Source organism: Dermacentor variabilis, chromosome 4 (genome assembly GCF_050947875.1).
Source record: "Dermacentor variabilis isolate Ectoservices chromosome 4, ASM5094787v1, whole genome shotgun sequence".
Classification (NCBI taxonomy): Eukaryota; Metazoa; Arthropoda; class Arachnida; order Ixodida; family Ixodidae; genus Dermacentor; species Dermacentor variabilis.
The window spans coordinates 10,847,559-10,874,364 of NC_134571.1; the positions used below are offsets into that span (position 1 = coordinate 10,847,559).

General features: G+C 47.4%; 2 protein-coding genes across 3 annotated transcripts in view; one reads left to right on the forward strand and one right to left on the reverse strand.

Moving 5' to 3' along the window:
* The window catches only part of LOC142578660 (FRAS1-related extracellular matrix protein 2-like), a 300,678-nt gene extending 281,880 nt beyond the window's left edge, over positions 1-18,798 (forward strand). Inside the window, exons 21-24 of one of the 2 annotated variants that reach the window (XM_075688109.1) lie at positions 9,095-9,362; positions 10,587-10,774; positions 11,991-12,143; positions 16,922-18,798. In XM_075688109.1, the coding sequence (XP_075544224.1) occupies positions 9,095-9,362; positions 10,587-10,774; positions 11,991-12,143; positions 16,922-17,398 (1,086 nt within the window). In that variant the 3' untranslated portion in view covers positions 17,399-18,798. Of the gene's footprint in view, positions 1-9,094; positions 9,363-10,586; positions 10,775-11,925; positions 12,144-16,921 lie in introns of those variants that run through there. The other variant, XM_075688110.1, reaches the window with a different exon arrangement.
* Positions 18,799-19,950: 1,152 nt separating this feature from the next.
* Positions 19,951-26,806, reverse strand: part of LOC142578661 (uncharacterized) — a 33,352-nt gene continuing 26,496 nt past the window's right edge. Inside the window, exons 4-5 of the mRNA XM_075688112.1 lie at positions 20,864-20,938; positions 19,951-20,253 (exon numbers count right to left, since the gene is read on the reverse strand). Of these exons, the coding sequence (XP_075544227.1) occupies positions 20,224-20,253; positions 20,864-20,938 (105 nt within the window). The 3' untranslated portion in view covers positions 19,951-20,223. The remainder of the gene's footprint in view (positions 20,254-20,863; positions 20,939-26,806) is intronic.

Here is a 26,806-nt window from a genome sequence, read left to right on the forward strand (position 1 = left end):
ACATACAAACTGCACCTCACGTTACAAACCGGTCACGAGGCAACCTGCCTAACATTTAAGCACGCTCATTGCGTCAACTGCTTCGTACAGAAGCGACTACCACAGCTTTTCGTCCGCATTATGAACAAAGGACCCGTATGGGCGGTGAAACGACAATCTACATTCTTTTATTTTTATTGGCGAATGTAGAGTTTATTTCGATCATCATATCAAGAATGGCGCTAGTTCTAGGATTTATGCTACGCAGAGATGACTTCACTTCTGCTCGGCCTCAATTTCGATATTGAAGCATTTATTCTAAAGTTGATAATTAAAACATTAAACACTGAATATTTTTCGTTAGTCACCTGGCCATTGTAGTTTGTCGAGCAAGCAGCGTCAGGTGGTCGACCTGCACAGGTCGAATTGCGCTATATGCTCCTTGCGGTTAAACAAAAGAATTCGAACTATAAAAAAAAACATGGTGTCATGTAAGGAACAGCAGTTTGTGTTACGACAAACCGCCAGCCAGATTTGCGCTCCAGCGCTAAGTGACCAAACGGCTTCGCGAGCTTGCGCAGGCTGCCGAGGTATGATTGCTGCCCTGTAGCAGCAGGAGATGCAAGCTTGCGACTCCCCAGAAAACGCCTTAAGGCTAGCAGCCTCAAAATTTACTTGCATGGTGGAGAGAGAATTATCCTTCATAACTTGCATATTTTCAGGGACGAGCAAAAGTGAAAGCCTGCAGCCCCACTTTTGATTATGAGCAGGAAGAATACAGCTTTACAATGTACAAGTTTTATCTCAAGTCATGAAAATGGCGGCTTTCTCTTCCAAAGGCACCGTGCCGACGAACACTTAGGAATTGCCCCTAAATGCCACATTACCGCAAAGCAGCATCACCTGCTTATAAAACGTCAGTCCTAGACATCCTGCTTGATGCGATTTCATTAGGCAGGCAGCGCCCCCAGCCCGGCTTTGTTGGTGGAGAAGCGCCGATCCCGAAGCCAGTGCAATTGCTGCTGCGTACGTACGCCTCGTGACAAAGGCTTTCGTGCGATAACGTTGCACACATCGTGACTCGGTCGGCGACGGCGTGTGCGGAGTTGTGCCCTCGGCAGAGAAACTGGCGGCTCGGCCGAAGAAGAGCACGCGGCGGGCGCGCTGTATTGCGTCGCTCTTTATGCGCTGCAAGCGTATGCTTATAACGAACAAATGGCTGTGGTTGGCGTATACGCACGTGCAGTTGTTGTGTGCTTAAGTAGCGAGAGGTGCGGTCCATGCATAGCGAGTTCTACAGCGATACATCATGACGTGCTATATAGCGATAGATGCAGTATATAATTGTCATGGTTAAGAGCAACAACAAAGAGCCGTAGTTGTGTTGCTGTGTTTCACGTGATCAAAGGTGATGTAGAAGACTCGTGGACTGCAGTAGTAAATCGCAATGTCATAACTCACAGGTGACCACGAGGTAGAAGAAATCATGCAGGTGATAAATAAACATTGAATGACGGCACCTCATATAATATTATCGCAGTACAGTCGCTCCTCCCGCATATGGTACCTCCTCCTGTATATACCATGTATGTACATGTACCTTATGCATAATAAGAAAAACGGTTCCAGTGAAGCATTGTCTTGTGAGTTTTGGTCAGTACATACTTCAAGATCACTGTATTTAAAAGAAACGCATTAATCAATCATCAATCATCATCATCATCATCATCATCATCATCATCATCATCATGAGGCAGTTTTATGTCCACTGCAGGACATAGCTTTATATCCTGCGCGAGCGATGCTCGTAAATATATATTTACTGAAACAAAACGGACAAAATTCCACATCATTCATAGTTCAAGTCAGTCAATGGCGGACAACAACACATTTCAAACAAGTGTGAAGATGGCGCACTAATTCATCTTGTGACTTCTATATCCTGACTTAAGATCCTTCCCCAATCCGAGGAAACCTGAAGTAGCAAATTGTCAGCTGTTTATTTTGTGTCATATACAGCGCCTTCAGAAATTACCGAAAAAAGTCAAACCACTTGAAGGGGCCATGACACGAAATATTCGAACTTAAATTTAGGATATACGTTAAACCTTACGCGCCCAACAGCAAGCTGGCAAAATTTGAGTGCATTTGGTGCAGTAAATAATATGTATTTCAATTTTTTAATGTCGCAGTTGAACCATAAGGCAGTCTGGCGACACTGAGTGGTGACGAAATAAATAGGCACCCCCAGAAACGGCTCCCTCGGGTAACAGAAGCCGGCCTCCAAGGCCATGCTTTTGTATACTGCATACGCCGGAAGTGATTGCAGGAGCTAGGAATACGCCATGCGTCGCTTCGTCCTTGCATGTGCCTTTCGGCGCTGCGGTTTACTATACTACTTTTTATCGCGCAAGTGAAGGGATTGCGAGCACACTTCCGCGGCGACGCCGTTCCTGAGCCGCCGGGTGCTAGAGTGTGTGGAGAAAGACGTCCGACGTGGTCTCGAACTGTTTCAGAGCAGACAACACAGAGGTGGCCCCTGCAGTGCCTGACGTCACAAAGCCTTGCCAAAATGTGGTTGATGTCGGTTGGAGGTGTACAGAGGCAGCTATTTCAAATTTAAATTTCGGGTTAAAATATGCGCTGAGCGCGAAGTTTTCTTTTATATATATAAGCATATTGGACCCTCTGCTCTCAATTACAAATGTAAACAGAGAACTATTGGACGACCATGTCATGGCCCCTTTAAGCGAATCTAACCGACATCATCATGAATTTTCGAAAAAAGCCGTGTCTGAAACTGAGCTTGTTCCTACTGGTTCATGGCAATAAAAGAGTGTGAGAAAAACACGGGACAAGTAAGACCAGCGCTCGTCCTGTCTGGTCCGTTTTTTGTCCCGTGTCTTTCTCTCGCTGACATTTTTCTCATCTTTTCTTTTCTAGCCGTGAGAAAGCCGTAAGTCAGCGAAGTAAATATATGCTTGCTTGCGTTATCATTTGTCTGCAAATATATTTTATCACATCAGATCAAGGGAACAAGATTTTTTCGACCTTAGTTTCCTGCTATATCGACAGGGTACGCATAACTCTATAGTGATTATGGGCTCAGGAACGCCAACGGATGCGCTTGTCGCTAGACCCGCAGTCTGTTATGTTGGCTATCGCAACGGCTCTTGTTCCTGTCGTTTCGGTTGTGTAGGGACGTTTGTATCCACTCAAATTTATCCCGAACAACATAAATACTGACCATGGGCACTATACCAGAGAGAAGAGTAACACGCTGTTGCGTTTCGCCTGCGACACGTGGTTTTGCCGGCGCGACGGCGGCGGGGCGGCGGACATTTTGGCCCGATCGTCGTCACCGCAACACTCATCGCCAGGTGTTTCCAGGCGCGTCTGCGGCGATGCGACCGCCTAGGGATCTCATTCCAGTTATTGGGCCCGAAACAGGCGATGCCAAAGCAGGGATCTCGTTCCAGTCATTGTGCCCGAAACAGGCGAAGCCAAAGCAGGGACCATCTTCTCGTTACAGTCATTGTGTCCGACCAGTGCTGCGCAGCGCCACGACAGTGTGCTGCGCAGCGCCACGACAGTGTGCTGCGCAGCGCCACGACCAGGTGCTACGAGATCGTGCGCAGCGCCACGACATGGTGCTACGGCATCGCTACGACAGTGTGCGTCACCATTAGCCCATTGTACATTCACGTGCTCGTCTTTTGAGGGGTTCCTTCTTGCCCTCAACTGCGAGAGTATAAAAACAGCTGCCCCCGGACGCCAGAGGAGGGCTCCGATTTCTTCTGCTGAGTGAAGTGCTCTCCCGTCTCTCTACTTCGGTCAACCTGACCGTCAACTCTTTGCGATGTTAAAATAAACAAGTTGTTTCGTTGTTACCAGTCGACTCATGCTTTGCCGGGACCTTCGGATGCTTCGAGTTGTACCCCAGGCCGCCAGGCCAACGCTATCCTTGGGGCTTGCGACCCAGGTACAACCACGGGCGTCAGCGCCGAGTTCCCATCCGATCGCTCCAGTGTCGCGATCCAAACATCTGGTTGCCAGCGGTGAGATCGCCTACGACTTCAAACAACGGTCTGCCAGCGGCGAGATCGCGACAACGGAGGCCAGCAGCAAAGAGATGCAGTTGACTGTATGCTGAGCAGCTCAACGACGATCCGGGAGCAGTGCAACGAGCCCTGTGTGACGACTGGTTGCCTGCAGCGGAACGACTGCGTGGAATTCCTGCCTGCGAGGTTTGGTGAGTGCGGGACTTTCTTCTTCTGAGCTTTGCCAGGCTTTTGTTAGTGTCAGAAACAGAGCTGGTAATTGTGGTTGTCGTTGCTGCCGGGTTAGTTTGCGGCAAGACAATAGTAAGCAGTAGAGAAAGCAGCATTCAGAGCAGCCATGGATTTGAAGTCGTTGCGCAAACCGAAATTGTTGGAGCTTGCAAGAGAGTTGGGTCTGGATGTCTCAGACAAACTAAGAAAACCGGAACTGATAACGGCTATTCTTGAGTTAGAGGCTGAGGATGACGAGCTGTCGGAATGCCTTGAGACTATTGAGGAGAGGTCAAAAAGACAGGAGCGCGAACTTAAAGAGCAAAAAGAGAAACATGAGCGCGAACTTAAAGAGCAAAAAGAGAAATATGAGCGCGAACTTAAAGAGCAAAAAGAGAAACAGGAGCGCGAACTTAAAGAGCAGAAAGAAAAAGAAGAGCGCGAACACGCTTTGGAAATGAAGCGTCTCGAGATAGAGATGGAACGCGCTCGTAATGGAAGTCAGGCACACGGTGCAGGAGAACGCGTATTGTTCAAAATGACTGACCTAATGCGGCCGTTTAAGCTTGGAGAGGACATTGGTTTGTTCCTGGTTAACTTTGAGCGAACGTGCGAGAAGCAGGGGTTCTCTCGGGAAACGTGGCCACAGCGCTTGCTCACTTTGTTACCCGGCGAGGCGGCCGACGTAGTCGCTCGCTTGGATAGAGAGGAAGCAGAGGATTTCGACAAAGTAAAATCGAGTCTGCTAAAAAAGTACCGGCTGTCTGCGGAAGCGTTCCGTCGGAAGTTTCGGGAAAATGAGAAAGGCAGAAGTGAGTCATATACAGAGTTTGCGTATAGGCTTATGTCGAACATGCAGGAGTGGCTCAAAGAAGAGAAAGCGTTTGGTGACCACGATAAAGTTCTGCAGTGTTTCGGGCTAGAACAGTTTTATAGTCGGTTACCTGAGAACGTGCGATACTGGGTCTTGGATAGGCCAGACGTGAGTACGGTGGCTAGAGCCGCTGAGCTAGCCGAGGAGTTTGTGACGCGTCGAGCTCGCGGAGCTAAGGACGGTCAAAAGGGTGAATTTGGCTCGAAGTTTGAGAGGCCGAAGTTCACACCCATGAGATTAAAGAGGGACACGCGTAGTGCGGATGCGAGTGAAAGCAGTCCGACCAGACGTAAAGAGACGGCGGCAGCCAAACGCAGAAAGCGGTTCGAGATGAGGCGAGCGGGCGTTTGTTATACGTGCCAGAAGCCGGGTCACTTTTCGGCGCAGTGTCCGGAAACAACACCAAAAGTTGTGTTTTTTTCAATAGGCAGCACGGACGAGAACATGAAGCTTCTCGAGCCTTACATGCGAGACCTCCTCGTGAACGGGAAAGAGTGCCGAGTGCTTCGCGATTCCGCAGCTACGATGGATGTAGTTCACCCATCTTACGTAGAACCCCATATGTTCACGGGCGAGTGCGCGTGGATCAAGCAAGCCGTGGAAGCTCATAGCGTGTGTCTGCCAGTAGCAAAAGTGCTTATTGAAGGACCTTTCGGAGCGCTTGAGACAGAGGCGGCAGTGTCATCTATGCTGCCACCCCAGTACCCGTACCTATTTTCAAACAGGTCCGATCACCTCCTGCGCGAGAAGGGGCTTTTGTTTGGTGAAGCTAGTGTTCAGGCCTTAACCAGATCGAAGGTTCGGGAGCTCGCTGCAAAGGCGGTAGTTGCGGGGCCGACGTTATCAACCAACGAAAAAGGGTCAGAGGCGCAGCAAGCTGATATTCAGAGCACGCCCGAACAGAATAAAATTGAGTCTGTAGCGTTGAAGGCGCCAGATACTGGAGAGGAAAATCCCGATTCGGGAAAGTTAGAAGAGCTATCTACTGATTTGCTCATCGCGCCTACGTCAGACGGACTTGATAGGTTGCTAAAAGTCAGCCGGTCGGCTTTGATAGCCGAGCAAAAGAAGGATGGCAGCCTAGAAAACATTCGCTGCAATGTCAACGAAGGTATCGCCAGGAAAACTGCGCGTTTTGTGGAAAGAGGTGGAGTCCTGTACCGGAAGTATCTAGACCGCAGAGGAGTGGAGTTCGATCAGCTGGTCGTGCCTCAATGCTATCGTCAGGATCTGTTGCGCTTGTCACACGGGGGTTCGTGGTCCGGACACCTAGGAGTTAAGAAAACTAAGGACCGTCTCTTGCAAGAGTACTATTGGCCAGGGTGTTTTCGGGACGCAGACCATTTCGTGAGGACATGTGACACTTGTCAGCGGGTGGGCAAACCAGGGGACAAATCGAGGGCGCCGTTGAAATTGGTACCTATCATTACGGAGCCTTTTAGACGGCTCGTTATTGATACAGTGGGACCTCTGCCGGTAACAGCCACGGGGTACAGACACGTTTTGACTGTGATCTGCCCAGCGACAAAGTTCCCTGAAGCAGTGCCGCTTAAAGAACTCAGCTCAGTTGAGATAGTTAATGCACTACTGTCCATATTTGCGCGAGTTGGTTTTCCTGCAGAAATTCAATCAGATCAGGGCACAGTGTTTACTAGCGCTTTGACGACAACTTTTCTCGAAAGGTGTGGGGTAAAGCTGCTACACAGCTCAGTGTACCACCCACAGTCGAATTCCGTTGAGAAGCTCCACTCCGTCATGAAGCGCGTGTTGAGAGCCTTGTGTTTTGAACATCAAACTGACTGGGAGCTGTGTCTGCCTGGGGTGATGTTTGCTTTAAGGACCGCGCCGCATGCGGCTACGGGGTTTTCGCCAGCTGAACTGGTGTACGGTCGCTCGCTTCGATCTCCGCTTCGCATGCTTCGAGAATCATGGGAAGGTAGGGGCGACGACCCAGTCGTGGTGGAGTACGTGCTTAAGCTCCTCGAACGCTTAAGAAGGGCACAGGAGTTGTCAGGTGAAGCAATGACAAAGGCCCAGCAGAGGGCCAAGGTTTATTATGATCGGACAGCCAGGGCCCGTCGTTTTGAGGTTGGCGATGAGGTCATGATATTGCGCACATCGCTAAACAACAAACTAGACGTGCAGTGGGAGGGCCCAGCGCGAATTGTTCAGAAATTGTCATGCTATCTAGCCGGCTCGAGGTTTATCATTGAGACGGATCACTGCCCTCTCCAATGGCTGCAGACCATCTCTCCCAAAAATGGCCGCCTCCTGCGCTGGAGCCTCGCTTTACAACAATATTCCTTTGAGGTGCGTTACAAAAAGGGGAGTCTCAACGGTAACGCCGATGGCTTAAGTCGAAGCCCCTAACGTAGGAATCAGCCTCAAAATTGTTTGTTACTGATGTTTTTCTTCCTGAGGCAGGATTTTTTTTAACATATTGCTTTTGTTTAGTGTTTCAAAGTGATGATATGCTTTCTAGTGCAATTTTTCAATTTGTGGACGCGTTCTGAGTGATGCTAGACTACTGTAAGGAACTAGGCAGTGGTATAAAAAGGGGAAAGAGCCTGGCAGGGCTTAGTGAGGGTTGTGCCGTGCTTGCTGACTGAGCGGTTGAGTTTTCAGCGTAGTTCTAACGCTTGCCGGGAACGAGAACAAAAATGTGAACTCTCCCGAAGTCACTTTGCAGTGTCCCGTGCGAACCTGAACGAGAGAACGAGGCCTTCTCTGTGCGCTGCGCTCAAGAAACGTCAAGGGACGCCCGACTTCGGTTATGAGCATCATCGAGCGACATCCCTCCGGACAGCGGATGCAGTCCCCTGTCCATCGGGATCTCCTTTCCCCGGCGGGGCGGTCTGTTGCGTTTCGCCTGCGACACGTGGTTTTGCCGGCGCGACGGCGGCGGGGCGGCGGACATTTTGGCCCGATCGTCGTCACCGCAACACTCATCGCCAGGTGTTTCCAGGCGCGTCTGCGGCGATGCGACCGCCTAGGGATCTCATTCCAGTTATTGGGCCCGAAACAGGCGATGCCAAAGCAGGGATCTCGTTCCAGTCATTGTGCCCGAAACAGGCGAAGCCAAAGCAGGGACCATCTTCTCGTTACAGTCATTGTGTCCGACCAGTGCTGCGCAGCGCCACGACAGTGTGCTGCGCAGCGCCACGACAGTGTGCTGCGCAGCGCCACGACCAGGTGCTACGAGATCGTGCGCAGCGCCACGACATGGTGCTACGGCATCGCTACGACAGTGTGCGTCACCATTAGCCCATTGTACATTCACGTGCTCGTCTTTTGAGGGGTTCCTTCTTGCCCTCAACTGCGAGAGTATAAAAACAGCTGCCCCCGGACGCCAGAGGAGGGCTCCGATTTCTTCTGCTGAGTGAAGTGCTCTCCCGTCTCTCTACTTCGGTCAACCTGACCGTCAACTCTTTGCGATGTTAAAATAAACAAGTTGTTTCGTTGTTACCAGTCGACTCATGCTTTGCCGGGACCTTCGGATGCTTCGAGTTGTACCCCAGGCCGCCAGGCCAACGCTATCCTTGGGGCTTGCGACCCAGGTACAACCACGGGCGTCAGCGCCGAGTTCCCATCCGATCGCTCCAGCGTCGCGATCAAAATAACGCTTAAAACCGGGATCACTCCGCGTCCTTTACTGGCCGTGCCGAATTTCTCATAATCGTCAAGTTATTCGCTTCGAAGTGCTTCGTTCTTTGTGGGATAAGCTTCGTTCTCCAGAGCGTGCCACGCGTATCTCTTGACCCGAATGCCGGAGCTGAGGAGTTGTTGTTGGTGTAGCACCAGTTTCGGAATCAGTCCGTTTCGGTTTTCGACAGCGGGCTCGACCAGCAATACGCGGGATCTCCTGTGCTTTATGTCGTCGTGCCCAGTGGTAGGCGGTGTTTGTCGAGAGCGCGGCTCGATCGAAAGCCGGTCGGTGCCGCTTCGCACGTGACGCCAGCACCGTGTGCAGGTGAAGGACTACTCGGGCACCTACCGCATCCACCTGGTGCCGTGCACGGTGCGCGAGGGGTCCCGCTTCTCGGAGCCGATGCGGTGCACGCCGCAGGAGCCGGTGCCCTTCGCGCTGCCCATCCACTTCCAGCAAGTGAGCGACCCGGTGCCCACGCGCTTCTCGCTGGACACGCAGTTCCACATCACCCAGCGGCGCGACCTGTGGCTGCGGGAGCCCGTCGACCTGCAGGCCGATGCGGACGACGTCGACGTCTCCTTCGCGCCAGGTGGGCTCGCCGCTTGCGTCTCTCCGTGCACGCGTTGCTTTCGCTGCAACCACGAGGTTTTCCTCTGTGGTGGGACAAAAATGTTAGATAGCGCGACTAAAGAAGGCTTAGCTTATTCTGCCAACTCCCAGGACTTTCAGATCACGTAGCGAAGACGGAACATGTTCTGAACTCGGACGAATTAAAGAGCGGAGCTGCCGCTCTAGGACATATATGCAGTGACGCAAATGCCGTAATGCCGGCACGGGGCGCTCACTGTCGTGTTTGACTGCGTTGCAGAGAAGCACTATCGACTCCAACTGGGCGCGCATGCTGCGACACGTCTCCAACTCAAAGTCACTACTGCAGAAAATCATAGCGATGGTGACGGTAGTCGAGACGACCTTACTAGACAATGGTCGTGAAATGTCCAGGCCTAGCCGAGACGTGTGCTTGGGGTCGCGACGCAACGTTACAGGCTCGAGCACTGGCGAAGCGAATTCACCGACGCGATATTCGCCCCCCCGCCTTCTTCGTTTGTCCGTGTAGATTTTCCGAGAAACATTGTTGAGCGGAACAGCGTTTCTGATAGAGCTGTGACCCAAGATTCATTTTTGTCGCTTGAGAAACACTTACCGTAACTTTCTTTCATCCTTCATACATTTAACAAATTGTGTCATTCATTCATTTTTACGTGCTGTGTTTGTTTCCTGAATTCGGGCCTTATTCTGTGTAACCATTCGTCATTTACCACCCTGCGATGATCTCTCTGAGGTTGTAGTATAAATAAATAAATAAATAAATAAATAAATAAATAAATAAATAAATAAAAGTTTGCAGTGCAAAAGTGTCGAAGATGCCGACAGCGACGAGATCATCGCTTCAAGACGCGCGCCCTTATAGAAAGGGTGCATCGAACTTCTCAGTGAGGACAAAAGTCTCGCGACAGTCACGATGGCGTAGACACAGCGCTTTTCTAAGTAGCAGCTGCTTACTTTGTTTCGACCACATCTTAAAATATTATTTTGCATTTTAAGATTTCGCTTGCCCCTTTCGTGTTATTCATCCCGTCCACAGCGTGCATGTCGGACGCACTGCGAATGTGTAGCCTCATCTCGTATGCGCCATAGGCGTGCCACTTACCGAAAGCAAAGTCCACGCCTGCAGTTACCGCGGGCGCGTCCGCGCGTCTAGACTGTTCCACATTTTCGTCGAGTGCGTGCCTTATACCAATCGACTCTGCAGGCGACAAGATTTACGGCAAGATAATGGTGAGCCCGCTCCAAAGCCTGGGACACTCGTTCGAGCTCTTCATAGAGAAGTGCTTCCTCTGTACGGGATTCGACGGCTACATACCGCGCTACGACCCGGACAATGAGGACTACGGATGCATTGCGGAGTCGGCCAATCTACGTTACGTCATCAAGATCATTGTGAGCATTGTCTTATCGCCTCAGCTATAACAAGCCACGTGACGCATATGCATCACGGATCTGAGACACACAAATTATTGGTCACGATATGTTCGGTATTGGAGTAGCCGAAACTCTCGACAGGCACAATAACTCCGAAATTATTCACGAACAACCGACCTCTTAACGTTTATCTAATCTTAAAGGGACACTAATGAAAACAACGATTTCACCAGTAAATTATCATTTTACTATACAAAGAAAAGTCACTCTTACCTCGAAAAGAGGTTCAATGGCACGCGAAAAAAAAAAAAGGCGAAAATGAACGACGCGTGGCGCCGCCGCCTGGAAGCTCCCGCACACATTTCGATGACCTCTACTGGAGCCTGGTTAATTGTTTTTCGGTAAAGATGGATTGCATTTGGTCATAATGGGGCAAAATATTTCACGTGAGAAGTTTCGCTAACTTTTACCGAAGCCAAGATCGCCCAAGTCAGAAAAACTACTTTTAAATCTGTGGTCACCTTACCTACCACTGAGATTTCAGCGCGAAATTTTTAAAAAATGGCACTTTGGCCTTCATTGTCACATATTATAATCAATTTATTAGAAGAGAAGATGAAGTTCAAATTTTCCTTTTGTTCAATCATTCTCTTATCCTAATATTAACCAAAATGTAGTTTTAAATAATATTTTATCAGTCTAAATTGATTTATTGTTTCTATTTAGTGTCCCTTTAAATGTTCAATAACATTATTTATGTTATCAAAACTCCATGTTCATGACGAGCTCTATTATTGTCGCCGTTGCTGTGCTGTTAAAGACACAAAGACGAAACTCAGTTCTCACATCTTTCTTTTAATGATAATAAATGGAAGAGTTATCGCCCTTGTCTGACAATGACTACCTTTTTTTTCATTTGGTTATTAGGTAATATAACACAAGCAGAAATAAAACGAAATATATCGATTCTTCCATTATCTAATACTTCAGTAAAACGGAACAAAATGCAGCGGAACTACGAGCAGGAGCCTCTCGCGACAAACTTTAGTTGACGTCGATGTTTCACACAGACGCACGAATTAGACAACTATAGGCAAGGCGCGATCGATATTCACGACATATGTCATCACGAGCGCAACGCCGCACCAAACGTGTCGTTCTCCCGTTAGGTGCACGTCGAAGGAAACTGTGCCACCGGCCCTCCGCGCTGAGCCCGCCATTTGTCACCGCGCAGGACAAGGAGTCGCCGAGCAGCGTCTCGACGCAGCTGCACGGTGCGCCGTTCAACGCCTCGCTGGTCTCGCAGAGCCGTGACGCCGACGTGGCGGCCATCGGGAACGACCCCGGCGCCGACGGCTTCCACTTCCTCGCAGACCCGCTTTTCAAGGTGGGGCCGGCGCTGCGTGGTTCTTTCCGCGTGTTGGGCGGGCGTGCAGAGGAAACGCTATCGTGACGTGCGCTTCGATACCGCACCGCCATAATCAACCCAGGTTCACCCTGCAAAAGATATCTGAATGGCCTTGTGCTCAGATTTGCCTATACTGCGTACAAACTCTCGGAATGAGTTAGCCTCTGGTTCGCCTCAGCCAGCTTGACTGCGCGGGACAAGTCCACTTAGCCCCGCGTACTCGAGAAACGCTTACGGGCGCGTACGGGTCGGCAGGACTGGGCAAATGTATCGTGATACAGATACCAGATACCGTGTTTGAGAGAGAGATACGAGATACCAGCAAATTAATTGGATACGATACTTGTAATTTGTAACTTAAAATTCTTCGGTACATTAGTTAATTGCTCATTATAGTTCCACTATAGGGGCCGCTGAATGTTTAGAGGTGTCTAATTGCATATTCATTATCTCCCGCCAGCAAACCTCGTTCCTTTCAAATGTCCTCTACTAAAAAGTAAGAATTTTTTCGCCATTTCGCAACAGTCTATACGGTCGGTCGAACTTGCATAAGATCAATGCAGGTGCTGCGCAATCAGTGATTTTTCTATGCCGGCTTTACACTCGGTACGATGCAGTGCTTTATGATCCAATCATAAAACGGCTCAGCGTCTTGTTTCCTACGTGTTTCTTTGTACATGCTCCTTAGTGCCCCACACTAAACTTCAGTGCGTAATCTGCATATTATGAACTGAATAGGTTGCGCGCGTTCTAGCAGGCAACAATGTTTATAAACGCTATGTACTTTTCGTTTCTATACGTCAGTAAACGACATCGAATTCAGCGTAGGGTATCATGTATTTAAAGGCGTAAAAGTACCAGAACGTTTCAAGAACGAACTTGCTGACAGCAGCTCGTATCAGCCCTGACATTATCACGACAACGGCATAGGAAGGCTGTTTAAATGCTCAAAGTGTGCGTAAACTTAAGTTAATGTTGAAGTTAGAGGTGGAGCAGTATGCACCGCTGATGGTGGTCCTGCAACACGCGCGTCCTTATTTGACTTTGTGCCCGTCAATTTAACAGCAGATATTATTCCATCTAAGAAAGCGCGCCCACTGTCATCAACAGCGCCCAACTGTTCGGTAGAAGTGCGCTCACTGTCTCGGCTGTCGCTCGAATTTAACAGCAAACCGGGTTTTCACATTCTCATGAAAGGGCGTTAGAAAAAACAAGAGAAAATGTTGGCAACTTGGCAAGAAAATGCGCAAGTGTGTCCGGAACTAATCAGTAAATATTGCGCTCACGGGCTTGTTCACAGCGGCAGAGGAAAGGGTATTAATTAAGCTGAGGTGGGGGAGCAACATGGTCGATGGGGTGATTGATACGAATACAGCAGGCAATATATTGAACAGCAAAGGGTGAAATCAAAATAAGGCAGTTCTTTACGCTTCAAGGCGCTGAGCACTACAGTTGGAGCCCATACGAGGCTATACGCGATTCTCTGAACGTGGCGCATTATGGCGGGAAACCTACCGATGACGACTATTTGTCTATAGCATTTATAAATAGCGCACGAACAATTCAGCATGTTTTGATATCATGTCAAAGTACCTACGAGAGACGTTCAGAAAGCAAGTTTCGTCACTTATTTTCACACGGGAACTTTACCACCAAAAAAAGAAAACACCATGGCATCATAAACTACACATTTTCCCCTATTTTTCCACATAGTCGCCATCGACATTGAGACATTTGTCGTAGCGTCCAATCAGTTTGAAGAAACCACTCTGGTAAAACTCGGTGCCCTGCGATGCAAGGAATTGTCGCACAGACTGCTCCACCTCAGTCCTCGTGTATTATGCTATAGGTGTATATCGTAGCTATAGATACACAAGATACTTCGTATGATGTATCCAAAATGCAAATACTGGTAGACCTCTTTCCGAATGTATCATAATACAGATACAAGATACTTCGTATAATGTATCCAAAATGCAAATACTGGTAGACCTCTTTCCGAATGTATCGTAATACAGATACAAGATAGACAAAATACGTTGAGACAGTATCTAAGATACATGCATCTTAGATACTACCCAGTCCTGCGGGTCGGATCATCGGTTCGCAGCCAGTGTCGTAGAATGGCATACGTTGTCGGCACGCTTTGCTCTCTTACCTCGGCGCGAACTGTCACTGCGAGCTTATTGCCAGACGGAAACCCGTTAATATATATTGTCGAGCTGGGCTCTTGGAGCCTGCCATCTGAATCGACACCTGCTCGTGTCTGGGCCATGCATACGGAGGCGATGCTATAACACACCTAACTGCGCAATTAAGACGCACTCGCGGTGTTGGATTCTTATCGCATTACGCATGTTTATCCATAACGAGCTTGTTTGTATCGTGTACGAGGTGGATTTGGCCCTTTCTCAAATTGTAGTGATAACTATCGTTTGATTCAGGACGCACAAATACTTCCTATTGATGTATCGCTTATTGTTAATCGCTCCATTCTGTTCCACAACCCAATATCAGCGTTACCGCTTCCTAGTTTGTCTTCTCTTTTGCTGCAACAAGTACACTGCCAATAAAGTTTCCTCGTCCCTGCTTTAATTTACACCTCACATGATGCTGTCACTTCCTAGTAGGCAATCTACGGGAATCAAAATAACGCTGAACGGGAAAGCATTTAGTTCGTTTTTATTAATGCCTCAGGGGGTTTACCATCTCAAAGCAAAACATCTGCTATATTAGCGTAATCAATACGGGGGGGCTCTGCCTTAAAATTGACCACTCCGAAGATGGTTTTAAATACGTAAGCATATATACGCCTACCCAACTAGAAAACCTGTCCTTCACGTAAGACGAACCACTATCAAGAAAATTATGTATACAACATTATTTCTATGAACGCTTTCTTGAAATATTTGGTGATGGTGGAATAAAAGTCATCTCTAGGACCACATGTAGACCTGACTTGGTGCCTTGTAGACATCAGGCAAATTCCGCTTTTGCGAAAATTTGATGCCAAGCACGCCACATCTCCGTTGCGTTTTGGTGGTGGCGGTATGCGCCTTCCGTTGGGGCATTCCTTCACCGACCAAAATGCCACCGATCTGTGAGGGCTAATGCGCTTCAGCGCAACATAGACAGATGAGCTGTCAATGATTTGATAAGGAGTGAAGAAGGGTTATATGGGTCTCATCACGGTTCATAGTGGTTCGGTGCGGATGTATAAGGTGCTTCTAAACAGCGATATGAGCTTATAATGGCTGGATCAATTCTGATGTTAATAAGCACTGATAATGGTTGAATCAAGTCCAAAAAGGTTGATAAGGACCGATAAGAGTTGATAAGGGTTGGATCATGTCCAACAGGGTTGATAAGGACAGTTAAGAGTTGATAAGGATATGATCGATTGCGTTAAGTTTGATTCCAACCGATAAGGGTCGGATCTAGTCCATAAGGATGATAACGACTGACAGAGGTTGATAAGCTTCATACTGGTGCGATCAAGTTTCACAACATTGATAATGACACCGGGCTGCATAGGGATGAGCTAGTGGCACTATGCTTGCGCATACGTGGGACAACTACCAGAGGAGTTTCTGCGTGATTTTTCTTTTCTTTTTTACTTGCACAATGACCTCGGTGCACGAGCTCTCTTGCCTCCCGCCCCAATTACTATAGTGCGTTCGTCACAGTCAACAACTGAACTTGCTGCCTCGTGCTCAGCATCAAAACACCATAGCCATACATATATATATATATATATATATATATACCGCTGCCGGTATAATTAGCGGCGTTTGAGACACACAGTTTGTTAGCAAGTTTGTAAAGGCTACTTCTCGAGTACGGGTAACGTTTTATAGGCCCGGTGATGGGCCTTCCCTGTGATGGGCCGATAAAGTTGGACATGAAGTCGCTTTCTCACTTGTATTTTGTCAGAGTGCCGGTATAGTCGTACATAATGCCGGCTACGCACCCATGAAACAGCAGCAGTCACGGTCGAAGTGACCTCTAAAATTTAGTACAGGTGTGCATGATCATCAGAAATTATGCGCATTTGGTAGTTTCTGTAAGGTCGGGCTAGTGCGCTCATCATCGTGCCCTAAGTCAAGGAGCATTGAACAAACGCTGCGTTATTGCTAGGCTGCGTTTCAACTAAAGGAACAGAAAAGTACATATTTTCGCCCAACCTTACCGCATACCTTCTTTTTCACCATAAAGCATGATGGTCGATGCGACACAGTCGCAAATGCTTTGAAAGAATAGAGATTAGACTTTGCTTACAGAAATGGCAGAGAGGTTAGGACAAGCGGGTGCCCAATATCTGCTACTCATGGACTTATACTTGCACCAGTTCAGACTAGAGCGCTATACGGAGTCGGGCTTTGCTGAGAGCCAGGGCCTGCCCTGCCCGCCGGCTGGTCTAGGGCCAGGTAAACAAGTTCAGACACTGGCCCGGGCCGGGCCCGAGCCGTGGAGCTTCCGGCTTGGATCGCACCCGGGCTTCAGCTGGGCCCGTAGTAGGACAGGGTATGGTATTTATCAAAACTGTCAACTACACAAATTGCTCTCCGTACAAAGTCGCGCCTGTTAGCCTATAAAAAAAGCAGGGCAAGCAAGTCACAGCACTCCACCTGAAAGAAGCATGAAACTGCTAAACATGTGCATGTGCGAATCAGTGTTAGCTAATATTTCGCCCGATACTACAGGCATGACGCGACAACACGCTGTCGTATCACGCTGTCTAACCCAAAACTATGCAGGTCGCCTCGGGCACCCTCTGGTTCATCCATTGTGTCTACACGCTTCGCGGCAAAGACGGAATCGGCGGCGGCTCCAAGAGGTTCGGCAAGCGTCACGCTCCGGCGGGCGACTGGCAGCCACGCCACCTGAGTCGTCGGTCGGTGCTCGTGGAGAGCATCGGAAAGAACGGCCTGGGCACCAACATGCACCAGGTCGTGCTCTCGGACGCTCTGCAGAGCACGTGGACGTACCGGTCGGACGGCGCCGACGACTCGCCGGCCGATCTGCCGTGGCTTGTGACGCCATCCGTGCTGGTGGCTGCGTTGCTGATAGCACTCGGTATTGCCGTCATCGTATGTCGGAAGCGACGCAGTTCGGCGAGCCTGACATCGTCCGGAAGCGGCGCGGTGACCGTGTGCTGTTCCGGATCCGGAAAGAGCCGCGTCTGCGCTTCCGGCTACGTTCCCAACACTGAATTTGCTGGGACGGAAGTGTAAGGACACATCGGTAGCTCTATATGTGCACCAAATAAGGCGATGTCAGTAATTCGAAGCGGCGCTGACATGGAGGAATGGAGAGACCGGCGCTCTTCCGTAATCCAGTGCGCGTCGGTCTCTCATGTGATGTGCGCGTTTAAAATGCTGCCGCTTGTTGGAAGACGCGTAGTGTGTGTCTGTCAGTTCAACGCAGGGCGTTGTGAAACAAGGCAAACAAAGGCAGCCATAGTCATTTTTGAAGGCTAAAGGTTCCATATTAGAAGGCTGCTTTCACAAAACGCCATCTCAGCGACACTTATTGCAAGTTGCAACCTCCAAACTTACGATACGAGCAGTCACAGAAATTCTCTTGTGGGCTGACCTTCTGATGAGTCAGACATTAGGATCAGCAAATCGTGCCATCGGCACCCCTAATCACCTGTGCAAATTATATTTCTGCGGTAATTGCCAGATTTCTTGCCGTTCATGGATGCGCTCTGAGTCTCTAACAAGACCTAATGTAAAGGGTCGTAGTATGACGCTGGATGCTGTCGTTGTCATGTCGACGAAAGACAAAGACCCCATGAGAGCGTGAAGACCTCGATTGCTGACTGGTCTATAACGCAGGCAGTAATTTCAGCAAGATGGCAACCACCTCAGCCCTGCACCTCAGAGCCAACATTCAGTAGCCCGAGTCAACACGTCCAATGACAGCTAAGAAATAGAGTGTGGCCTTTTATTCGATAACTGGAACGGGAACGACACCACATCGTACGATGGTGAAGGCAACCAGTCCTACGTCGCAGGCTATTGCCCGAGCTCTGTGGCTCAGCCATAGTGTTATGTGCCATAAACAAAAACTCTGGAGGCGACGCGCAAAGCCCGTTTTGCCCCTTGCTTGCCCCTTCACGTGTAAAGTGTGCGCGAGTGAATGGTGAGTGTAAAGACGCGAAAGCGATTTGCGCCTGTCCACAGTGTATACCTCATGTCATCCTGTCACTGCCGATCAAAAGCATTGTTGTGTACAAAGTCCGCACGAAGCGAGCCGTAGCACCTGTCTCGATGGGACACTGCATTTTATGTGTTTCATCGTGTGCCATACATGGACATTAAGATGTGGCTTCCGTGTGTCTGCCGCAAGAACGGATCACTCCGAGTTGTGTCACAAAGTCGTTCTCCGTGTACGTATTGTCTCTTCTTCAGGGCTGTGCAGGAGCAAGTCGATCTGCCAACGAAAGTGTGGCCACACCTTCGTCTAAATGTTATTTGTTTGTTCTTGCCTGTTTGCAGCATGGCCAGTCCAGCCATGTTTTCTCACTACTCTAGTTATTTTCGTGCGTGCGCCACTGAAACGCGACAGTATAAGTAAAAAGCCTTACATAAGTACAACTTACTGGTTAATAAATCTTTAATTGCCTTTATTACCTGAAACAACATCTGTGAACTTCATTCTATATCAAGAAATGTTTTGTGAGAAGACATCGTAGTTGAATTTGTAAGCCGGAAGGAATCAGGCCTTGTCATGAAGATCATCACAAAAAGTGGACAGAAGCACCGACCTATGCGAAATAAACAATTTTAACATATTGACCTTCGGCCACAGACTTTCGACATTGTTTAACAGGGCCCTCGTGTCGGAGTCATAACTCGAGATATTTTTCTTCGTATTTCTTTATCTAGGTCAGTATGTTTGTAGTTCTCTTTCAAAATGTTTGTCAATGATGTTTCACGTTGGTATCAGTAGGACTGATTGCAGCAGCTCCATGTAATAACGCCCCATCCATGTTTGCTAAAATCTAAACGCCCCACTGCGTCATGTTGCGTATAAAACGCTTTGACTTTATTTATGCCATGATTTCCATATTATTTGTTTGATAAGAGTTAAGCGACGTTGATAATCTTAAGCGACGTTGATACATCGTGAAAAAATAGAAAAGTGTCACTTGGGCTTGTAAATAATTACAGCAGAAACCGTCCTCGATGATTACCTAAGTCAATGCGCAGCATTTCTTTCCTGCACGTGGCGCAAACCCGAACAAACTCGCGTCCCCCCGGGGTCAATTGAAGACATGCGCGGCCGCGACATCCTGACGACGTATCAGAAGTGGTCGCAGACGCTGCACCACATTCGCCCTGGACAACACGCTTCATAAAGTACGCGTCCCGCTAGCGGAGCTCCTCCGATCGCAGGTCACGGCGGCCGGTTCAGCGGCCGTTCGCTTGGCACGCCGCTGTTCCGTCAGCCGCGCATCGCGGTCGCGCGTATTTCGCCGGCCACTTTCGGCACGCGTCGCATCGCTCTGCAGTGTCTGCAGGTCGAGCCTTTGCGCTCTCCGCTTGATACTTTTGAGGATCTTGCGCGCAACATGGCGAAGCTAGCGCAACCACTCCACAACCACGGTATGCGCGTGGCAATGGCCGAGTCAACGGCGGCCAGCGAGCGCGCACATCGGCGACAACCTTGACGTCCTCGCGCTTGACGTTGGCTCCTGCTAGACGAAGAAATGTTTAAAATAATCAAGATGGCAAGATAAAGACGACTACAAAACCACAAACCTTCACAAACGAAGCGATCCCAAAGAGAAAAAATGAATTTTATGTCAATTTATTCATACTTGCATGCTTTATTTGCGTACTCGCTTTATCGTGAATATGATCTATGATCTATGGTGGAGCTGGAACGTAGTAAACGCACATTCCAGAAAAACTGCGATCGTGAGTTTGGTACAGCGTAGGGGCTTGCGAGAATAAGTTTCGTTTGACACAGCGATTGAATTGCACGCAACATCCACCGAGTACTGCGCTGTCGTGGTGGCCCACGCAACAAACCACGTGTTGGCGACCCGTCAGAACGTCCTGGAGCTGCCCTTGCATTCCTGCGATCAAGGCCACATAAAGGATATTGACTTTCAGGGTTGCTTTTGCTGCGCCGTTATTATGACTTTTTTGCCTAATTTCATAGTATTTCATCATTCACCAAGCCAAAACTGGCCAATGTTTCGGGAAGCCAGTTTGAAGACAGAATTTATGCTTTATTAACAAAGACAGAATGAATGCTTTATTAACAAATTGGATGATAATCATCAGATTATTTGGCATTGCACACTGCAGAATTATAAGTTGATTGTGGCGTGTAGTTTCTAATAACGACTCTGTGTGAAGTTCTATTGCGCCTGGCTAATTATGGTTGACTGTTAGTTGTCCTTTGTTGTGTCATTTCCTAGTTACTGAGACATAACCTTAGGAAAAAATAAATCCACTTTGATTGTTTCAATCAATAATGACTGTGTATATTTCAACCTTAATAGGCAAGAAACCAGCTCCATCTAGTTTATAATTTCCTTGCAAGTTCTGAACGACAAGCATCATGAAGGCCGGAACTTTTTTTTTTTAAACATGCCCAGCTAGCATAAAAACAGTATAACAGATAGAAGAACTCTCAAGGTTAGGAGCTGTTTAAACATTTAGAATGTAGCTAGTACTCACTTTGATTCCCGCTGTTATTTCGGATATGTCCATCCCCTCCAACAAGCACTGGGATGTATTCCGGAATTCCTGCAACTGGCAAGTTTCAAAAAGTTGGGCTCATTAAATAATAAAGTGCTTAAAAAATACAGACAGGAAGAATCCGCTGGAGGTTGTAAAATAATGTCAAACAAACGTGTAAAACATAAACCATGTCTACATTAGTCTCCCATGCCAAATCTACAGGCGCAACGCAGCTGGATTCGTGTAGGTTAAGTTGACTTCGACGGGCAGTAAAATGCGACAAAGGCAAAAAGTAAAATATGCACATAATCAACGAGTACATTGCGCACCCATGTTGCTGCTCAGAGAGTAGTGCCCAATTCCTTACATAACTTCATCGAATAAAAAAAAAAGTCGCAGCTTTGGCCGCAAGGCGCAAAATTGATTACGACAGCAAACTATTAAGACTGTTGTACGAAGTTAGTAGTTTTATCAGGTGCATAAACTGCTGGGGAAAGGGTAAAGGGAATAAAAGGGAAGCGAGGAAAGAACTAGAGAAATTGACACAGCAACGCGACGCTACGCGCTACTACGTGCCGCCCTCGTAATGCCCTTGATGCACGGAGCACCGTCTGGTGGTGTTCCAGATGGTGTTCTGGTGGCCGAGCTCTGTGCCACGTGACTAAACTGTTCTTTCTCATTTGTGGAAGCGAACGCATGCGCGTCCATCGATGAGAGAGAAGAGTAGAGGAGAGAGGAGAGGGTCTGCGGACGGCGACTACAACATGAAACTGAACGAGCTACCTGAGCATGTGTTGGCGGGCTAGTTGGTTAAGCATGATTACAAAGACGGCGCCGTATAAAACAACACACGAAGAAGGGGGACACGAGACAGCACGTAGGCGCACTAACAACTGAGGGTTTTATTTCTTGACATAGTAATATATAGCTGCTGTCAAGGATCAAAACAACAAGAATAAACAGGGCAGTCATCTGCATCGCACAAGGAAGCCAAGATACAGAATAACATTTAAGTGTCACTCTCAAGATACGCCAGTTCCTTTGTCGAAAGCGAAACTGAGGCTTCACTGATACAATCAACACCGCGCTTTTTTATCTCAAGCGCTTCCAATATCTCCCTTGTAAGTTGATGGTCAGCTCTGTACAGAACACTGGTTCTATCGAAATCTGGGATGCACTTGTGAGCCTTACAATGCGCACTTATATGACCGGAGAGCTGGTTTTCCATCTTATATCTATGCTTATGTAATCTGCCATTCAGACATCTGCCCGTTTGGCCTACATATGATGAACCGCAGGACAAGGGGACCGAATAAACTACTTTCTGAACACATCCGACATGTTTCTGCCCATGTTTTTTTGCGCACACCTGTTTGTTTTCCCTATTTCCTGCGTTCACTTTCGCACACATCAAACCAAGACGTTTCGGAGCGGAAAATATAACACGAACACCAGCTCGTGTACCTACTTTTTTGAGATTGTGAGATATGCCGTGAACATATGGAATAATGGCGCACCTGGTTTCAGAAGGGCCTGCTTATAAGTGCGCATTGTAAGGCTCACAAGTGCATCCTAGATTTCGATAGAACCAGTGTTCTGTACAGAGCTGACCATCAACTTACAAGGGAGATATTGGAAGCGCTTGAGATTAGAAAGCGCGGTGTTGATTGTATCAGTGAAGCCTCAGTTTCGCTTTCGACAAGGAAACTGGCGTATCTTGAGAGTGACACTTAAATGTTATTCTGTATCTTGGCTTCCTTGTGCGATGCAGATGACTGCCGTTTATTCTTGTTGTTTTGATCCTTGACAGCAGCTATATATTACTATGTCAAGAAATAAAACCCTCAGTTGTTAGTGCGCCTACGTGCTGTCTCGTGTCCCCCTTCTTAGTGTGTTGTTTTATACGGCGCCGTCTTTGTAATCTTGAACGAGCTAAGAAAAGCGAACGTATTAAAACAAGTAGTGCTGCAGTTAAACACATCCGTACTATGGTAGGATTTGTCGGCTTGCTGCACGACTAAGCCATATCAGGGCAGACACACCGTCCTAACGCTCGACAAGCATTTATGAAGTGGGCATGTCTGCATTGAAAAGGATTATTTCTTCCATTCAGCTGCACTAAAAATCTAATCCCCGTTGTACCGACCCGCAGTGGCCCTAAGCGCAAGATGCAAAAAAAAAAAAGAATACAAGAAAGTAAAAATGCAAGACGGGTGACGACGCTGCTTTGAAGTTCCCGCACGAACTCACCGTGACGTCCTAAATTTTGACTTCATACCTGCTAGGGCCTAGTTAATTGCCTATCGGTAAAATGGACTACATCATGCTCTAAAGTAGCCAAAGACTGAACATGGCACGTTGCGAGAACTCTTAGTGAACCGACGCGGCCCAAATACGAAAAGATACTTTGAGACTGGGGACGTTATACTGACGCAACCGTAGCTTGAATTTTGGTGCAAAATTGAAAAACTGATTAATTTTCATTTTCTCGTCTAGTAATCTACTTTTCGCGAAACTCACGAGACTAGAGTTTTCAAGGCACACTTTATTCGTCTAAACTGACCTAGCGTTTCTTTTTATACTTGCGTGTGAGCGAAACAAAAATCAAATGAAATGAGATCTGAGCTAGAGCACCGTATCCAGCCTTTCTGGACATCAAGGTTTAGTTCACGGGAATGCCGCCACGTGGCATATCGACCTTAAGCTTATCAAACTTACCGCGGTGACGTAGTGATGTCAACGAAATAACAATAAAAAAATTTAAAGATATATCTCTGCGCATTGAACTTCACCACAAAGTTTGTCCCGACGGCGTAGTCGGTGTTCTTGATGAAGAGTGGCCGCTCGTCGGCTGGAAATTACTTGTCATCCTAGAACGTTTAGTCGCGACGAGGCAAACCCAGCGGTGATTGATTCCAGGCTTTTCAGAGGCTTCCCAAAAGGCAGCCATGGTTTCCTTATTTTTCCCTTTTTTCTTTCTTCTTTTTTTTAATGCTGTGTAGGCAATGAGCTAGGAGAATCGTCGGAAGTAGTTCACGGCAGTTTTAACTCGGGCCTAACTCCGATGTCGCCTATTCAAGTACATGCAAAACGCAGAAACGCTTTTCTGAGATAACCATATAGCCGATTTTAATGAAATTTGTTATGTTTGAAAGAGGATGTTAAATTCTAGTGAATGTTGGAAGCGGAATTTCGAATTAGTTGTGGATCTTTTAACAGGAATATTTAAAAATTTGTAAGCTTCCGAAATATAGAAGCACGAAACTTACAAATTCGCAGCTCTGCACGTAGAATAGATATCTCAGTCCTGTAAACTGCATCCATGAGATCATCCAAAGCGGACAAAGCTGATATGTCGATTCATATCTTACGTCAATTTGTTACATTGATTATAAGTGTTTTGCAAATGCTGTACTCACAAATTAATGATATTTTGGAGAGTCATGTATAATATATCAATTTTGTACCCTTTAGATGTACGTTTAGGTGCAATTGACGAAATTGTGATATTCTTTTTGATTGCTCAGTTACAGATAGCTTCGCTTCTGAAAATATGCGGTTTCTGCCAATTTTTATAAAAAGAATTGACGACCTATATCAAAAATTCAGAACCAACAGTAACTATATTCTATTTTTTTTCTTTTAAATGCAACAAACCTCATCAAATTTGCTGCTGTGGTTGTTGACAAAAACAATTTCTCAATTTCCATGCATTTAGATAGGAGGCCCGAGCTAAAGCTTTCTCAACTTCGCGGAGCGTCTACGAGAGACGCCATCGTGGAAGGCTTCTGATTTTCACCTATCGGTTTCGTTAATGTATCCCCTATCAGTTCACTAACAATTTTGATTTCCGCACTGATGAGCTACAGCAGCAACTGCAAATCAAGAAAAGATGTGCTTACGTATTAAGATGGACGCAAGAACAAGTTCGTTTTGCACCTTGGGGTATGAGGTATGACACAATAATTGTGCGAACTTTATTTGTCGTCGTCCATTAGCATGATATGGCCGAAACTGCTCACACTATCAGGTCACGTTTACTGGTCACCGGGCGAGGCACACCTTTGAGCATGACATATACAGTACCTGCACTTAGCTGTCAAAGCAATGCCCAGTCGTGTGTATTTATGTGCGTGAAAGATGACCACTATTTAAGATAATTGTTCAGTAATACATGCAGGATTTGTCTCTTCTCCATATTGTCTACCATGTTGCCATTCTGCCTTTATAATAAAGCCACAATGCAGATTAGCAGGTATCGAACGCCAAAAAGAATGCCCACGTACTCAAAGGCCTCGCGCCCAACTCCTTACACTTACTGGCATTCAAGCGTGGTGCGACTGTCGAGGACATCATTAAGGAATGTTGGCAGTTCGAGGAAGGTGACAGTCGGCACATGAGACAATTTGTTCGTATCCTCATTGTGCGAAAATCGGTATCAGCCTTCGAAGAATGACACCGCAAAGTGCATTGTAATTAATGTGATAGAGTCTGCGCCGCAAATTGCAGACCCATGCCTCATCCTGTAAGACTGACGACAAAGCAGCTCGCTCACAGGTTCCGGGCGCTGGCGTCGGCCTAAGCACTTACTGGACCTCTCTTTAACACTTGCCAACATTCTCGCCTTATTTCGTACCATCGGATTTCAGATGAACTTTTTCAACAGCCAACTTATTTGTCCCGAAATTTGACTACCATGCCAACGCACGTACTTTATGGTGTTTTTTTAATTTTTAAGTTATCTTTATATTTAACTTAGTGCTGTCCTGAGATTTCATCGGTTTCACCTTCCCCAAGATTCCCGCATTTTTGTCAGCCTCTGTTCATATTTTGGGGAAATTTTGATAGACGTTTAAACCATAGCACGGCCCCCTGACCATGCTGCTCAAGAAGTCATTTTGTTTTCCTGAGACCGTCTGCAAACTTTTGCCTTCTTGCCGTTCATCAACTTCCTGAATTCACCATCAATTGTAGCCCATTCTGACGACTACATTCCCATGGAAGTTGGCAATCACGCAACGGCCACCGGATTGAAGCCGTTTAACTCAAATTTACCGTCCTCAGGACAGCCGCTTTTTCCTACGTCTAATATAATTATCCCATTAAAGAGCGCGATCCTTAAGCACATCACTTCACAGTGTAGAAAATTATGCAGATCCCACGCACTGTGGCAATCGATGCGAGCGAAGCTCTCTGGGATGTTTGCTTTGATTGACGATATTTAGCGATGATGGTGACTGCGAATGTTTGATTTCTTCAGCGTTTGGTGCAACACGAGAGCAGTGAGCTGATGGTAAATGTTACCTTGCGTGTACAACTGCTGCTTGTCTGCCTAGTACACAGAACATACAGGGTGATGTGTTTGCTTGAGGAGTTGTTGTGCGCAATTGTTTATAACCTATGAGAAGGTTGAGCATTGTCATTGCCTCACATGGCACATCGTATCGCGATAGAAATGTTGGCAGAATTATAGGGCTGTCCGTGCCAAAACCACAACCGGATTATGAGGCACGCCGTAGTGCTGGACTGCGGAAATTTGGACCGCCTGGGGTTCTTTAACGCGCACATAAATCTAAGCACACGGGTGTTTTCGCATTTCGCCCCATCTAAACGCGGCCGCCCAGGCCGGGATTGGATCCCGCGACCACGTGCTAACGCACTCTTTACGCAGCACTTTCGTCTTATGCGTGGTTGTGAACCGAAGGGCAGGAGGATAACACGCCTTCCCGAAATGAACCAATCGGAATAACCCTTTGTTCGACGGTTGAATATATGTCAATAGCCCACGATGCGAACCACCTTCAAGTCAGTATCAGCTTGCAAAGTTGGAACGCAGATGAAACATTTTCAAGCGGATAGGCTTTTAATTGTCATAAGAATATTTTTATTGAAATTTCCTTCCCTGCCATGAGATGAAAGCTGACTAATAAGCATTTAAAT